Source organism: Tachypleus tridentatus, chromosome 10, assembly GCF_004210375.1.
Source record: "Tachypleus tridentatus isolate NWPU-2018 chromosome 10, ASM421037v1, whole genome shotgun sequence".
NCBI classification, from domain to species: Eukaryota; Metazoa; Arthropoda; class Merostomata; order Xiphosura; family Limulidae; genus Tachypleus; species Tachypleus tridentatus.
Genome location: NC_134834.1, coordinates 15,249,813 through 15,267,980, shown reverse-complemented (window position 1 = coordinate 15,267,980; position 18,168 = coordinate 15,249,813). Strand labels below are relative to the sequence as shown.

Below are 18,168 nucleotides of genomic sequence, written 5' to 3'. Positions count from 1 at the left end.
CCTGAACCATAGTTACTTGTCTCTACTGTAACCCTGAACCATAGAGTTACTTGTCTCTACTATAACCCTGAACCATAGTTACTTGTCTCTACTGTAACCCTGAACCATAGAGTTACTTGTCTCTACTAGTTACTTGTAACCCTGAACCATAGAGTTACTTGTCTCTACTGTAACCCTGAACCATAGAGTTACTTGTCTCTACTGTAACCCTGAACCATAGAGTTACTTGTCTCTACTATAACCCTGAACCATAGAGTTACTTGTCTCTACTGTAACCCTGAACCATAGAGTTACTTGTCTCTACTGTAACCCTGAACCATAGAGTTACTTGTCTCTACTGTAACCCTGAACCATAGAGTTACTTGTCTCTACTGTAACCCTGAACCATAGAGTTACTTGTCTCTACTGTAACCCTGAACCATAGAGTTACTTGTCTCTACTGTAACCCTGAACCATAGAGTTACTTGTCTCTACTGTAACCCTGAACCATAGAGTTACTTGTCTCTACTGAACCATAACCCTGAACCATGAGAGTTACTTGTCTCTACTGTAACCCTGAACCATAGAGTTACTTGTCTCTGTCTCTGAACCATAGAGTTACTTGTCTCTACCATAACCCTGAACCATAGAGTTACTTGTCTCTACTGTAACCCTGAACCATAGAGTTACTTGTCTCTACTGTAACCCTGAACCATAGAGTTACTTGTCTCTACTGTAACCCTGAACCATAGAGTTACTTGTCTCTACTGTAACCCTGAACCATAGAGTTACTTGTCTCTACTGTAACCCTGAACCATAGAGTTACTTGTCTCTACTGTAACCCTGAACCATAGAGTTACTTGTCTCTACTGTAACCCTGAACCATAGAGTTACTTGTCTCTACTGTAACCCTGAACCATAGTTACTTGTCTCTACTGTAACCCTGAACCATAGAGTTACTTGTCTCTACTGTAACCCTGAACCATAGAGTTACTTGTCTCTACTGTAACCCTGAACCATAGAGTTACTTGTCTCTACTGTAACCCTGAACCATAGAGTTACTTGTCTCTACTAACCCTGAACCATAGAGTTACTTGTCTCTACTGTAACCCTGAACCATAGAGTTACTTGTCTCTACTGTAACCCTGAACCATAGAGTTACTTGTCTCTACTGTAACCCTGAACCATAGAGTTACTTGTCTCTACTGTAACCCTGAACCATAGAGTTACTTGTCTCTACTGTAACCCTGAACCATAGAGTTACTTGTCTCTACTGTAACCCTGAACCATAGAGTTACTTGTCTCTACCATAACCCTGAACCATAGAGTTACTTGTCTCTACTGTAACCCTGAACCATAGAGTTACTTGTCTCTACTGTAACCCTGAACCATAGTTACTTGTCTCTACTGTAACCCTGAACCATAGAGTTACTTGTCTCTACTGTAACCTCTGAACCATAGAGTTACTTGTCTCTACTGTAACCCTGAACCATAGAGTTACTTGTCTCTACTATAACCCTGAACCATAGAGTTACTTGTCTCTACTGTAACCCTGAACCATAGAGTTACTTGTCTCTACTATAACCCTGAACCATAGAGTTACTTGTCTCTACTATAACCCTGAACCATAGAGTTACTTGTCTCTACCTGAACCATAGAGTTACTTGTCTCTACTATAACCCTGAACCATAGAGTTACTTGTCTCTACTGTAACCCTGAACCATAGAGTTACTTGTCTCTACTGTAACCCTGAACCATAGAGTTACTTGTCTCTACTGTAACCCTGAACCATAGAGTTACTTGTCTCTACCATAACCCTGAACCATAGAGTTACTTGTCTCTACTATAACCCTGAACCATAGAGTTACTTGTCTCTACTGTAACCCTGAACCATAGAGTTACTTGTCTCTACTGTAACCCTGAACCATAGAGTTACTTGTCTCTACTGTAACCCTGAACCATAGAGTTACTTGTCTCTACTGTAACCCTGAACCATAGAGTTACTTGTCTCTACTGTAACCCTGAACCATAGAGTTACTTGTCTCTACCGTAACCCTGAACCATAGAGTTACTTGTCTCTACTGTAACCCTGAACCATAGAGTTACTTGTCTCTACCATAACCCTGAACCATAGAGTTACTTGTCTCTACTAACCCTGAACCATAGAGTTACTTGTCTCTACTGTAACCCTGAACCATAGAGTTACTTGTCTCTAGAGTTACTTGTCTCTACTGTAACCCTGAACCATAGAACCATAGTTACTTGTCTCTACCATAACCCTGAACCATAGAGTTACTTGTCTCTACTGTACCCTGTAACCCTGAACCATGAACCATAGAGTTACTTGTCTCTACCATAACCCTGAACCATAGAGTTACTTGTCTCTACTATAACCCTGAACCATAGAGTTACTTGTCTCTACTGTAACCCTGAACCATAGAGTTACTTGTCTCTACTGTAACCCTGAACCATAGTTACTTGTCTCTACTGTAACCCTGAACCATAGAGTTACTTGTCTCTACTGTAACCCTGAACCATAGAGTTACTTGTCTCTACCCTGAACCATAGAGTTACTTGTCTCTACTGTAACCCTGAACCATAGAGTTACTTGTCTCTACTGTAACCCTGAACCATAGAGTTACTTGTCTCTGACCATAACCCTGAACCATAGAGTTACTTGTCTCTACTGTAACCCTGAACCATAGAGTTACTTGTCTCTACTATAACCCTGAACCATAGAGTTACTTGTCTCTACTGTAACCCTGAACCATAGAGTTACTTGTCTCTACTGTAACCCTGAACCATAGAGTTACTTGTCTCTACTGTAACCCTGAACCATAGAGTTACTTGTCTCTACTGTAACCCTGAACCATAGACTTACTTGTCTCTACTGTAACCCTGAACCATAGAGTTACTTGTCTCTACTGTAACCCTGAACCATAGAGTTACTTGTCTCTACTGTAACCCTGAACCATAGAGTTACTTGTCTCTACTGTAACCCTGAACCATAGAGTTACTTGTCTCTACTGTAACCCTGAACCATAGAGTTACTTGTCTCTACTGTAACCCTGAACCATAGAGTTACTTGTCTCTACTGTAACCCTGAACCATAGAGTTACTTGTCTCTACTGTAACCCTGAACCATAGAGTTACTTGTCTCTACTGTAACCCTGAACCATAGAGTTACTTGTCTCTACTGTAACCCTGAACCATAGAGTTACTTGTCTCTACTGTAACCCTGAACCATAGAGTTACTTGTCTCTACTGTAACCCTGAACCATAGAGTTACTTGTCTCTACTGTAACCCTGAACCATAGAGTTACTTGTCTCTACTGTAACCCTGAACCATAGAGTTACTTGTCTCTACCATGTAACCCTGAACCATAGAGTTACTTGTCTCTACTGTAACCCTGAACCATAGAGTTACTTGTCTCTACTGTAACCCTGAACCATAGAGTTACTTGTCTCTACTGTAACCCTGAACCATAGAGTTACTTGTCTCTACTGTAACCCTGAACCATAGAGTTACTTGTCTCTACTGTAACCCTGAACCATAGAGTTACTTGTCTCTACTGTAACCCTGAACCATAGAGTTACTTGTCTCTACTGTAACCCTGAACCATAGAGTTACTTGTCTCTACTGTAACCCTGAACCATAGAGTTACTTGTCTCTACTGTAACCCTGAACCATAGAGTTACTTGTCTCTACTGTAACCCTGAACCATAGAACCATAGTTACTTGTCTCTACTGTAACCCTGAACCATAGAGTTACTTGTCTCTACTGTAACCCTGAACCATAGACTTGTTACTTGTCTCTCTACTGTAACCCTGAACCATAGACTTGTTACTTGTCTCTACTGTAACCCTGAACCATAGAGTTACTTGTCTCTACTGTAACCCTGAACCATAGAGTTACTTGTCTCTACTGTAACCCTGAACCATAGAACCATAGTTACTTGTCTCTACTGTAACCCTGAACCATAGAGTTACTTGTCTCTACTGTAACCCTGAACCATAGAGTTACTTGTCTCTACTGTAACCCTGAACCATAGAGTTACTTGTCTCTACTGTAACCCTGAACCATAGAGTTACTTGTCTCTACTGTAACCCTGAACCATAGAGTTACTTGTCTCTACTGTAACCCTGAACCATAGACTTGTTACTTGTCTCTACTGTAACCCTGAACCATAGAGTTACTTGTCTCTACTGTAACCCTGAACCATAGAGTTACTTGTCTCTACTGAACCATAACCCTGAACCATAGAGTTACTTGTCTCTACTGTAACCCTGAACCATAGAGTTACTTGTCTCTACTGTAACCCTGAACCATAGAGTTACTTGTCTCTACTGTAACCCTGAACCATAGAGTTACTTGTCTCTACTGTAACCCTGAACCATAGAGTTACTTGTCTCTACTGTAACCCTGAACCATAGAGTTACTTGTCTCTACTGTAACCCTGAACCATAGAGTTACTTGTCTCTACTGTAACCCTGAACCATAGAGTTACTTGTCTCTACTGTAACCCTGAACCATAGAGTTACTTGTCTCTACTGTAACCCTGAACCATAGAGTTACTTGTCTCTACTGTAACCCTGAACCATAGTTACTTGTCTCTACTGTAACCCTGAACCATAGAGTTACTTGTCTCTACTGTAACCCTGAACCATAGAGTTACTTGTCTCTACTATAACCCTGAACCATAGAGTTACTTGTCTCTACTATAACCCTGAACCATAGAGTTACTTGTCTCTACTGTAACCCTGAACCATAGAGTTACTTGTCTCTACTGTAACCCTGAACCATAGAGTTACTTGTCTCTACTGTAACCCTGAACCATAGAGTTACTTGTCTCTACTGTAACCCTGAACCATAGAGTTACTTGTCTCTACTGTAACCCTGAACCATAGAGTTACTTGTCTCTACTGTAACCCTGAACCATAGAGTTACTTGTCTCTACTGAACCATAACCCTGAACCATAGAGATACTTGTCTCTACTGTAACCCTGAACCATAGAGTTACTTGTCTCTACTGTAACCATGAACCATAGAGTTACTTGTCTCTACTGTAACCCTGAACCATAGAGTTACTTGTCTCTACTGTAACCCTGAACCATAGAGTTACTTGTCTCTACTGTAACCCTGAACCATAGAGTTACTTGTCTCTACTGTAACCCTGAACCATAGAGTTACTTGTCTCTACTGTAACCTGAACCATGAACTTGTCATAGAACCATAGAGTTACTTGTCTCTACTGTAACCCTGAACCATAGAGTTACTTGTCTCTACTGTAACCCTGAACCATAGAGTTACTTGTCTCTACTGTAACCCTGAACCATAGAGTTACTTGTCTCTACTGTAACCCTGAACCATAGAGTTACTTGTCTCTACTGTAACCCTGAACCATAGAGTTACTTGTCTCTACTGTAACCCTGAACCATGAACCATAGAACCATAGAGTTACTTGTCTCTACTGTAACCCTGAACCATAGAGTTACTTGTCTCTACTGTAACCCTGAACCATAGAGTTACTTGTCTCTACTATAACCCTGAACCATAGAGTTACTTGTCTCTACTGTAACCCTGAACCATAGAGTTACTTGTCTCTACTGTAACCCTGAACCATAGAGTTACTTGTCTCTACTGTAACCCTGAACCATAGAGTTACTTGTCTCTACTGTAACCCTGAACCATAGTTACTTGTCTCTACTTAACCCTGAACCATAGAGTTACTTGTCTCTACTGTAACCCTGAACCATAGAGTTACTTGTCTCTACTGTAACCCTGAACCATAGAGTTACTTGTCTCTACTGTAACCCTGAACCATAGAGTTACTTGTCTCTACTGTAACCCTGAACCATAGAGTTACTTGTCTCTAACCCTGAACCATAGTTACCTCTACTGTAACCCTGAACCATAGAGTTACTTGTCTCTACTGTAACCCTGAACCATAGAGTTACTTGTCTCTACTGTAACCCTGAACCATAGACTTGTCTCTGAAACCCTGAACCATAGAGTTACTTGTCTCTACTGTAACCCTGAACCATAGAGTTACTTGTCTCTACTGTAACCCTGAACCATAGAGTTACTTGTCTCTACTGTAACCCTGAACCATAGAGTTACTTGTCTCTACTGTAACCCTGAACCATAGAGTTACTTGTCTCTACTGTAACCCTGAACCATAGAGTTACTTGTCTCTACTGTAACCCTGAACCATAGAGTTACTTGTCTCTACTGTAACCCTGAACCATAGAGTTACTTGTCTCTACCATAACCCTGAACCATAGAGTTACTTGTCTCTACTGTAACCCTGAACCATAGAGTTACTTGTCTCTACTATAACCCTGAACCATAGAGTTACTTGTCTCTACTGTAACCCTGAACCATAGAGTTACTTGTCTCTACTGTAACCCTGAACCATAGAGTTACTTGTCTCTACTGTAACCCTGAACCATAGAGTTACTTGTCTCTACTGTAACCCTGAACCATAGAGTTACTTGTCTCTACTGTAACCCTGAACCATAGAGTTACTTGTCTCTACTGTAACCCTGAACCATAGAGTTACTTGTCTCTACTGTAACCCTGAACCATAGAGTTACTTGTCTCTACTGTAACCCTGAACCATAGAGTTACTTGTCTCTACTGTAACCCTGAACCATAGAGTTACTTGTCTCTACTGTAACCCTGAACCATAGTTACTTACTTGTCTTGTCTACTGTAACCCTGAACCATAGAGTTACTTGTCTCTACTGTAACCCTGAACCATAGAGTTACTTGTCTCTACTGTAACCCTGAACCATAGAGTTACTTGTCTCTACTGTAACCCTGAACCATAGAGTTACTTGTCTCTACTGTAACCCTGAACCATAGAGTTACTTGTCTCTACTGTAACCCTGAACCATAGAGTTACTTGTCTCTACTGTAACCCTGAACCATAGAGTTACTTGTCTCTACTGTAACCCTGAACCATAGAGTTACTTGTCTCTACTGTAGAGTTACTTGTCTCTACTGTAACCCTGAACCATAGAGTTACTTGTCTCTACTGTAACCCTGAACCATAGAGTTACTTGTCTCTACTGTAACCCTGAACCATAGAGTTACTTGTCTCTACTAACCCTGAACCATAGGTTACTTGTCTCTGAAACCAACCATAGAGTTACTTGTCTCTACTGTAACCCTGAACCATAGAGTTACTTGTCTCTACTGTAACCCTGAACCATAGAGTTACTTGTCTCTACTGTAACCCTGAACCATAGAGTTACTTGTCTCTACTGTAACCCTGAACCATAGAGTTACTTGTCTCTACTGTAACCCTGAACCATAGAGTTACTTGTCTCTACTGTAACCCCATGAACCATAGAGTTACTTGTCTCTACTGTAACCCTGAACCATAGAGTTACTTGTCTCTACTGTAACCCTGAACCATAACTTGTCTCTGAACCCTGAACCATAGAGTTACTTGTCTCTACCATAACCCTGAACCATAGAGTTACTTGTCTCTACCATAACCCTGAACCATAGAGTTACTTGTCTCTACCATAACCCTGAACCATAGAGTTACTTGTCTCTACCATAACCCTGAACCATAGAGTTACTTGTCTCTACTATAACCCTGAACCATAGAGTTACTTGTCTCTACCATAACCCTGAACCATAGAGTTACTTGTCTCTACTGTAACCCTGAACCATAACCTCTGTAACCATAGAGTTACTTGTCTCTACTGTAACCCTGAACCTGAACCATAGAGTTACTTGTCTCTACTGTAACCCTGAACCATAGAGTTACTTGTCTCTACCCTGTAACCCTGAACCATAGAGTTACTTGTCTCTACTGTGAACCATAGAGTTACTGAACCATAACCCTGAACCATAGAGTTACTTGTCTCTACTGTAACCCTGAACCATAGAGTTACTTGTCTCTACTATAACCCTGAACCATAGAGTTACTTGTCTCTAACCCTGAACCATAACCCTGAACCATAGAGTTACTTGTCTCTACTCTAACCCTGAACCATAGAGTTACTTGTCTCTACTGTAACCCTGAACCATAGACTTGTCTACTTGAACCATAGAGTTACTCTCTACTGTAACCCTGAACCATAGAGTTACTTGTCTCTACTATAACCCTGAACCATAGAGTTACTTGTCTCTACTGTAACCCTGAACCATAGAGTTACTTGTCTCTACTATAACCCTGAACCATAGAGTTACTTGTCTCTACTGAACCATAGAGTTACTTGTCTCTACTGTAACCCTGAACCATAGTTACTTGTCTCTACTGTAACCCTGAACCATAGAGTTACTTGTCTCTACTGTAACCCTGAACCATAGAGTTACTTGTCTCTACTGTAACCCTGAACCATAGAGTTACTTGTCTCTACTGTAACCCTGAACCATAGAGTTACTTGTCTCTACTGTAACCCTGAACCATGAACTTGTCATAACCCTGAACCATAGTTACTTGTCTCTACTGTAACCCTGAACCATAGAGTTACTTGTCTCTACCATAACCCTGAACCATGAGGAGTTACTTGTCTCTACTGTAACCCTGAACCATAGAGTTACTTGTCTCTACCATAACCCTGAACCATAGAGTTACTTGTCTCTACTTAACCCTGAACCATAGAGTTACTTGTCTCTACCATAACCCTGAACCATAGAGTTACTTGTCTCTACTGTGAACCATGATAACCCTGAACCATAGTTACTTGTCTCTACTAACCATGAACCATAGAGAGTTACTTGTCTCTACCGTAACCCTGAACCATAGAGTTACTTGTCTCTACTGTAACCCTGAACCATAGAGTTACTTGTCTCTACCATAACCCTGAACCATAGAGTTACTTGTCTCTACTGTAACCCTGAACCATAGAGTTACTTGTCTCTACTGTAACCCTGAACCATAGACTTGTCTAACCAGAGTTTCTTGTCTCTACTGTAACCCTGAACCATAGAGTTACTTGTTACCCTGAACCATAGAGTTACTTGTCTCTACTGTAACCCTGAACCATAGAGTTACTTGTCTCTACTATAACCCTGAACCATAGAGTTACTTGTCTCTACTATAACCCTGAACCATAGAGTTACTTGTCTCTACTATAACCCTGAACCATAGAGTTACTTGTCTCTACCATAACCCTGAACCATAGAGTTACTTGTCTCTACTATAACCCTGAACCATAGAGTTACTTGTCTCTACTATAACCCTGAACCATAGAGTTACTTGTCTCTACTGTAACCCTGAACCATAGAGTTACTTGTCTCTACTGTAACCCTGAACCATAGAGTTACTTGTCTCTACTGTAACCCTGAACCATAGTTACTTGTCTCTACTGTAACCCTGAACCATAGAGTTACTTGTCTCTACTGTAACCCTGAACCATAGAGTTACTTGTCTCTACTGTAACCCTGAACCATAGAGTTACTTGTCTCTACTGTAACCCTGAACCATAGTTACTTGTCTCTACTGTAACCCTGAACCATAGAGTTACTTGTCTCTACAGTAACCCTGAACCATAGAGTTACTTGTCTCTACAGTAATCCTGAACCATAGAGTTACTTGTCTCTACTATAACCCTGAACCATAGAGTTACTTGTCTCTACTATAACCCTGAACCATAGAGTTACTTGTCTCTACTATAACCCTGAACCATAGAGTTACTTGTCTCTACTATAACCCTGAACCATAGAGTTACTTGTCTCTACTATAACCCTGAACCATAGAGTTACTTGTCTCTACTATAACCCTGAACCATAGAGTTACTTGTCTCTACTATAACCCTGAACCATAGAGTTACTTGTCTCTACTGTAACCCTGAACCATAGTTACTTGTCTCTACTGTAACCCTGAACCATAGAGTTACTTGTCTCTACAGTAACCCTGAACCATAGAGTTACTTGTCTCTACTGTAACACTGAACCATAGAGTTACTTGTCTCTACTGTAACACTGAACCATAGAGTTACTTGTCTCTACTGTAACCCTGAACCATAGAGTTACATGTCTCTACCATAACCCTGAACCAGAGTTACTTGTCTCTACCATACAGTTATGTAAAGATCTCATGCCCTTGGTTGACAGAATTTTCAGGCCAATCATTCCTTATCAAACACTAATAGTTCATTCTGATGTGTACACTTCCACTTAACATTATTACCATTATTACTTTTTTCCAAATTTGTAAAGTATGGAGGATGGAACAGTAGGTGTAAGCACCTATTTGTAAAGTATGGAGGATGGAACAGTAGGTGTAAGCACCTATTTGTACGATATGGAGGATGGAACAGTAGGTGTAAGCACCTACTTGTACAGTATGGAGGATGGAACAGTAGGTGTAAGCACCTATTTGTACGATATGGAGGATAGAACAGTAGGTGTAAGCACCTATTTGTACAGTACGGAGGATGGAACAGTAGGTGTAAGCACCTATTTGTACGATATGGAGGATGGAACAGTAGGTGTAAGCACCTATTTGTACAGTATGGAGGATGGAACAGTAGGTGTAAGCACCTATTTGTACGATATGGAGGATAGAACAGTAGGTGTAAGCACCTATTTGTACAGTATGGAGGATGGAACAGTCGGTGTGAGCACCTATTTGTACGATATGGAGGATGGAACAGTCGGTGTAAACACCTATTTGTACCATATGGAGGATGGAACAGTAGGTGTGAGCACCTATTTGAATTATATTTTATTGATAAAAAGTTAATATGGAACACAATGCTCCTACTACAAGTTTAATGCAGAAAATATTTACAAAGTGGAAAGTAAACTGGAGGTTGTAATCAGTGTTCCTTTTAAGCTGCATGACGACCAATCAAATGCCACGCACATCCTTAATAACCTTGGCAACTGATAGGCCTAAAGCCCAATAGAAATCATGGTCAAAAAATACACACACCCCCCACAAAAATAAAAACAACAAAAACACTGGTAGCACACATCAGCACATTTTCTTGTTACTGGTGCAAATGAAGAAATTAATTCTGTACATGGACTGAAAAAATTAGAGGGAACATGAGTTGTAACTTTAAAATATCCAATAGTTTATGTACCATAAATACAATAATCTGGCCCTAAAAGGTGTTTGCAAATAAAAGTCAAGTAACACACTGACCAGTACACCAAACAGACAATAAAAACCTTTATCATTCAATTCTGGGTCAAGACAGTTAAAAAGAAGATTTGTTTTTCATCACTCATGACCCTGAATCACGCCGTTTGATTTGATTTGAATTCTATTCATATCTTCCTTTTGGGTCAGGTCTCGGCCTTTCTTTCCGGTGCTGCCTTTGCCTCCACCCAAGACAACATTTAGAGACATCCTCCACCCAAAGAGTTAAAAATAATAATAATGATTAATTTAAAAAAAACAACAAAAAAACAACTTATTCCTAATAACAATTCACAAAAGAGGACGAAGAACCACAACGTTCCTGAACACCCCAGTTGGAGAGAGAACTCTTCTGATTTCTCTCTCTCTAAACTAAACCCCTGCCACGTTAGTTAGTAGTTCATCACTCATCTCAACTTGCAATACAGTCCAGAATTTGTAGTAAGGTATTCAAAGTGATCCCAAAATATGACAAAAATCATTCCCAAGCACAGCAGAACAAGTTCTTTAGCAACCCTGATGAGAACACAAGAGCTAAATACATTATTAACATAAGAGGCTCAAACTAACAGTTGTTCTCACATACAAAACAAATGTGACCAATGAGGAACCAGATGAATGAATTAAAGGAAATAGTTTTTCTATACTAACCTTTTTCAACATAATATCAATCAAGAAACATGGCAAAGTTCCTTTCACTCTAGCTACCTGTTGTATGTCATCAAATATCATATCAATAAAAAAAATTCCACCCCATCTCAAAATATGAAATGTTGTAAAACAACACAGGTTTCACAACTGGTTGTAAGTGTGAAATAAATACCACAGTGAACTAATATAATCAATCAGAAGGAAAATGTATATTTGCTGGTTAAAAAATAGGCAGATAAGAAAGACTGACAGTTTAAGAGGTGAAAAAGAACTGTGGGACTCCTCATTTGAACATTGTTAAAAAAAAATTAAAGAGCACTTTTCCAAATGTTATTAAAAATAAGATAAAAGGCACTAGTTCAAAACAAAGGTAGTTTGTTCCTGGGTTGTTTCTGAAAAGGAAAAAATTTGATGATTGGATCACAACAGTTCTGCAACACATATATGCAAAAACGGCTTGTTTGGGTTGAGAAAATATTTTACATAGAAGAGCAAACAACGTTTCGACCTTAATCGGTCATCGTCAGGTTCACACAGAAAGAGGTAACTGACCGGAAGCTGACTACATGTTTGAAAGGGGTTGTGTAACTGAGTGTCAGAATGTAGAGGGCTGTGTTAGATGTTTGAATATATAATTTTATTTATTTTATTATATTAATATAGGTATAAAGGCGTGCCTTTATATTGGTTTATTTTGGGTTTGAGTTGTTGTATAAGTAAGGCTTCTTTAATTTTGCGTTTGTTTATGTTTGTTTCTTTATTTAGTATTTGAGTGTTTTCTATGGTTATGTTGTGTTTATTTGACTTGCAGTGTTCAAAAACGTGTGAAGGTGACTTTTTATGTTCTTTGAATCTGGTTTCCATTTTTCTACTTGTTTTCCAATATAGAAGTTGTGGTAGTTATCACATTGTATTTTATAAATAATGTTGGTGTGGTGTTTTTGCATATATATTTCTCTACAAGTGGGTTTTCTCGACATCACTGATTATTAGTTCTGCAACAAACCTACTATACATGAAGTCTCTCTGTGAGGTAAAAATGTCCTGTTAAAGAATAGACCAACTCGGAGAAATCATTGATCATCAAATGACCCATCACTTGATCCATTTTCAAATATTTGTTCAAGAGAAAATTACTAAGGCTACTTATTGAAGTCACTAACTCTGAACTGCTGACCACAAGAAAGATGAATGGCCATAAATACCTACCACAAACTCTTGTGCTATTCTTTATGTATGAATAAGGTGACTGATAGTCACACTACAATATTCCTAAGATGAGCATGTTTGACACCAACTTTCAAACCCATGATTTCCAAAAATGACATTTTAAGAATAAATACCTTCAATGGTATGCAGATGCATACCTAGTATTTACCTTCAGTTAAGATAAGAGTTTTAAGTTCTCTAACAATTCAAAAAATTTTTGCACATACAATATTTGTTTAATTGTAACAACAAAAATAAAATCAAGGGACTCGGCTAAGTTCCTTTCACTCTAGCTACCTGTTATTCTTGGCCACCTCTATGTTATATGTGTACTTTTTCATGCAAAAGACAGCTGTAGAATAGAATACACCAATGCAGGTCAGATGACACGTTAAGTTTAAAACTTTTATTTTTCTCTTGGAATGTCTTTCAGTAACCTTTACATCCACATTGAGATAAGTAAAACTGTAGAATCTTTATTTTATATACTTTCAAATTGGAACAAGTTCTTATCAGGTTCAATCTTCACTTTCAATAATGATGCTGTATTTTTCCAGTGCACTTGTAATTTTGTTTTTTGTCAATACATATCACCTTCCATTTATTTACATTTTTCACAGTATTTTTCTTGCTTATACTAAGAGTCAGAATCCATATTTCCTGACTGAGATTAATTATTTCTAGATACTACCTGAAAAACAAAAGGTACCTAAAAACAGCATACTTCAACAGCTCGAGTTATAACTTCCCAAAAAGGAAGGTCAAGATGTTTCCCTGCCTCCATTAAACAAAACTCTGGATTCATAATTATATAAAGAAGAGAAACTGGAAAATAGAACTTCCAAATGAGTTCAGGGAATGGTTAACATGTCATCACAGCATCAGAACAACCACAGAAACAAATATGTGCACATTTATCATATAAAGTGCCAGTAGAAAATGTGACCATATAATTATATTGTGCAAATGCAATGTGTAGCATCACTGAGCAAGAAATGACTGTCCTCAGAATTCACCACCAGAGAGCATGAAATATGATTATACACAGATTGATTTGTGAAACAAACTCAAGATAAACACATTAAGAAACTTTCCACTGTATGTTTAGACTGTAACGAGCTGATGCTATCAAAGTCAGTAAAAGGGTCATGCAAGTTATAGACACTGCATTAATTAAAGAGAAACAGGAAGAATCTCCAACAGCTTGAAGACACTGCAATAGGGGTTAAAACTAGAAATGACTGATTACTGATTACGCTGTGTAACAAAAGTTTTACTGTTTCTTGTTCCTGGACAGAAAGTGTTATTTACCAATTGCTTAAGCCTAAAGTAAATGGAAAAGACCTATTTTTCTATTCAAACTTTGTTTCTGTGACCAGAGAATGTATAACAAAAACATGATGGGAGATTATATTTGGGGACTGATATGTGAAAATGATTTACATTACAGTCGCAAATCTCGAAAAACTACTCACTTCTAAACATTTCTGTATAACTTTAGTATAAATACATGTAAATCTTGATCCATATGTTGTTTTATTCAGACCTTATGTAAATGAAAATGTACAAATTTGTCCCTTTTTACACAGAAAATAGGTTAATTTATAAATTTCATTATCCAGGTCACAAAAGCAAAGTTTGAAGGGAATAATGGCCATTTTCTGTACTTTTACAACATAAGCAGTTAAGAAACGACACAAACTGTCCAGGAACAAAATTTTTGTTACATAGTGTAATTATTGAGCTTAAAACTGTCTGAAAAGAAAACCAGCTGGCACTTTGATAAAGTGTTGATAACAAGAATGTAAATATAGATACAAGAGGTTGGTAATTCACCATCTCAACTTGTCACAATAGATCAGCAGATTTATTTTTGTTATTTGCTGCTGCACATGATCATAATAGAATTGACCAATTAAGTGTCGAAACAACTTGCAGGTAGTTGTGCATACCATTTGGTGGATTGAAAAGACACTAAGGAAACTGAATAAAACCTCATGTAACAGCTGAAAAGTAAGCACTCTCTCCTGAGAAAGAAGTTGCATCTAGACTCCACTCAAGTTCTCTACAATACTTAATGTCCATCGCTGTAACGAGACAACCAACCATTTCTCATCTGAACTCTTTGTAAGTATCCTAATGCCATTATTCCTGAGCATCATCATATTACGTAGTATAGAGTATTAATACTAGTAGTATGAATATTTAGTAAAAGTGTTAAGTGGAAAAGTTGATCTCTTTTAGATGATGTATGTTGGATGTAATGATTAAGTTAAAAAGTTAATAAAAGTATTCTTAAAACCTTAGTCTCAAAATTCTTTGCTTTAACTGTAAATCCTCGAGTTAGTGTCTGTGTGCTCCCCATTCATCCACTGAATCATCACTTAAAATAAATAAACCGTGTAACCAGTAGTATCAGTGAAAGTTCCAATGGCTAAGCTGAGCCTGCCTAACGTTACATAAAACACTATTATAGAATAATAAAATCACAGCTTCTGAAATTTCATAAATTTTTATGGATGTAATAAAAATTGTACTCATAACTGATTGGGCTTTATTGTAATATTTACTGAGCATTAAGGAACCACAGACCCAAAAGGTAAACCTAAACTGTACGTTTCAAGTGTTTAGAATATCAAAACAAATTAGTTTATACTGTTACCAAATAAACTCACCATGATCTTCTGTCGGTTCGGTTTTCCTTTTCTTTGCAACACCAGCTTTCTATATTATACAAATAATTTTTACACAAGCTGTCTGCAAGTGTTTTGTTTTACTTATCACAGTAACACTTACAAAACCAATGCAAATGCAAAACTCTTTAAAACTTAAGTGTGTAGGAAATAGAATTTTCACATTTTTGTTCAGTAAGAATATAATTTATTTCTATGTTTAACTTTTAAAAAAAAACTCAATTTTCTTCATTATACTTCCCTGAATTTAAAAAGTAAACAGTTGACAACAGTAGGTTTTATCACAAGTCAGAGTCTAAAGAGAATTATCACCCTTTTTGTTGTTTTGGAGAAATCTTCTTGGGAGTACAGCTGCTGGCTCGAAAATGATTCATCTTGAAACTTTTACACAAGCTATGTAACCAGCTGTTGGGAATCTTTAACCATTATCAGTAAAATATTGCTTAATATTGGAGGAATTTCTGATGATTTATACTGTAATTAATTTTGTAAAACCAAAAAGGTTCAGGGAAGACTTAGGAAAATACGGTTTTACTATTTTATTATCAAAGTGTTTGACAAATTTAACTAAGAAACATTTTAGTTGAATGCTAGCATTAAATGCATGATATAAAAAACTATTTGTCTGTCATGACAATTTGATTATAGTTATTAATTTTACACTTTTTTCTTCTTTCTTTAAAGAGGATATAAAAAAAGTCATTTCTACTTTGAAGATGCTTTTGATAAAGTACATCACAAAAGGCAAAACAGTACATTAGATTCTCACTGCATTATTTAATGATTTACATAAATCGAGGTACATAAATAATGGATGGACTAAATTAAAAATATTTTTGATTGGATAAAGTGACAACTGGAGTCCTTTGTGCCTCCTCATTACGGTCCGTCACAAACTAGTTATGCTACTGCCTTTACAGTGCCACTATGAAACATACAAGGGGCAAACTTTATGAGCTTTGCTGTAGCCTTGAAAAATGTGGTGTTAACTACAGTTAAGTTTTGCATTGTGTATCACCATGGAGAAAGGAGATTTCCTTTCAAACAACCCAAAGTTTAGAAGTTTCAATGTCCAAATAAGGAAGGAAATAATAAATCATGTCTTCTTATTTTGTACTGTTTATATAAAAATAAACCTGGAAATAAGAAAGTTCTGTACCTACGAACGTGAGAACGAAACAGTTAATAGATAATTTTTCAACAACATTACGATAAACATTGATGACACTAAGGTTGGAAATGTGCAATTCTCTCCAGAATGGTTCTTTAATCGAAAACATGTGAACAGTATTCACTCTTAAACAGCGAAAATGTTGTAGACAGCAGCATCGGTTGATGACAGCTGCCGTTTAATGGTTAAACAGTATGTATAAATAAAAATTTAAGGTAAAAAAATGAAGGAATTTGAAGTAATACATTACAGAAATAGAAATTAGGGAAGAACACATCTCTCGTGTGTAAAACACTCGTAGTTAACGGCCCTAATACTAGTAGTAAAACCACCTGAACATAGTCTCACGTATGAATGAGTTATGTGGAATTTTGCTCTATTCAATGAACAAGATAATTTAATTAGACTAAATGGTAGTCTGAAATTGTTATCTTTCTTGTTAATTTTGTCTTAATAATTAAGTTTAGTACATAGTTTATACATATAGATGTATTTACCAATCACAATAGATTTAAATTGCAACATATGTTTTAAAATATATGTCAAGTCTAATTAACACTATTGTGGATACAGCAAAACTAGTAACTAAGTGAATAATATCGTTACATCTATTACCACTGGTATTAGTATTACTGTTACCAAGTTTGTGGTTTAACTGACAGCCGTAAAGACCCTATCTCATAATACAATCAACTTTCAAATTTTGAGCTATCCCTATACACTTACAATATACAAATTATCACTCCACGTTCTTTGAAATTAATTAATTTATAATAAAAACAACAACACCCACTGCGTTAATAGTTTCATCGGTTGATTTATGATGAGAAAATTTCTTCAGGTGTTCTGGATTCTTCTGATAGCAAGAATTTCCGTACTTGCAAGGTATTCTAGATTCTGTTTCTTCGTTTTTCTTTCCCCGACCTCGCTTATTCCCCGCCATTTTTCATATAGCCATCTACTGGATGTAGATGTAAACAAAATATAAGAAAAAATTATTTTAACTACAGCTTAATCTTCAGAAAGATGTTAAATAAACATTTATTTATTTATATGTATTTCCTACAAATATAGAAGACCTAATTTATTAAGGATATAACCTTTGTTATACACTGACTCTTAACTTTTAAAATTTATAAGAATGCATATTTACATGATAAATAATAATGGTTATTAGTATAAATTATGAAAGGTAATATGATTCTAAGAGTGTGTGTGTGTATGTTTTCTTATAGCCAAGCCACATCAGGTTATCTGCTGAGTTCACCAAGAGAAATCAAACCACTGATTTTAGCGTTGTAAATCCGTGGACTTATCGCTGCATCAGTGGAGGACTGCTTCAAGTTTGTT

The 18,168-nt window shown here is 37.2% G+C and overlaps 1 protein-coding gene across 1 annotated transcript in view; it reads right to left on the bottom strand.

Annotated features, from left to right (window-relative positions):
- The window catches only part of LOC143228774 (histone PARylation factor 1-like), a 31,670-nt gene extending 13,888 nt beyond the window's left edge, over nt 1–17,782 (bottom strand). Inside the window, exons 1-2 of the mRNA XM_076460123.1 lie at nt 17,612–17,782; nt 15,630–15,678 (exon numbers count right to left, since the gene is read on the bottom strand). Of these exons, the coding sequence (XP_076316238.1) occupies nt 15,630–15,678; nt 17,612–17,628 (66 nt within the window). The 5' untranslated portion in view covers nt 17,629–17,782. The remainder of the gene's footprint in view (nt 1–15,629; nt 15,679–17,611) is intronic.
- Between the last annotated feature and the right edge of the window lie 386 nt (nt 17,783–18,168).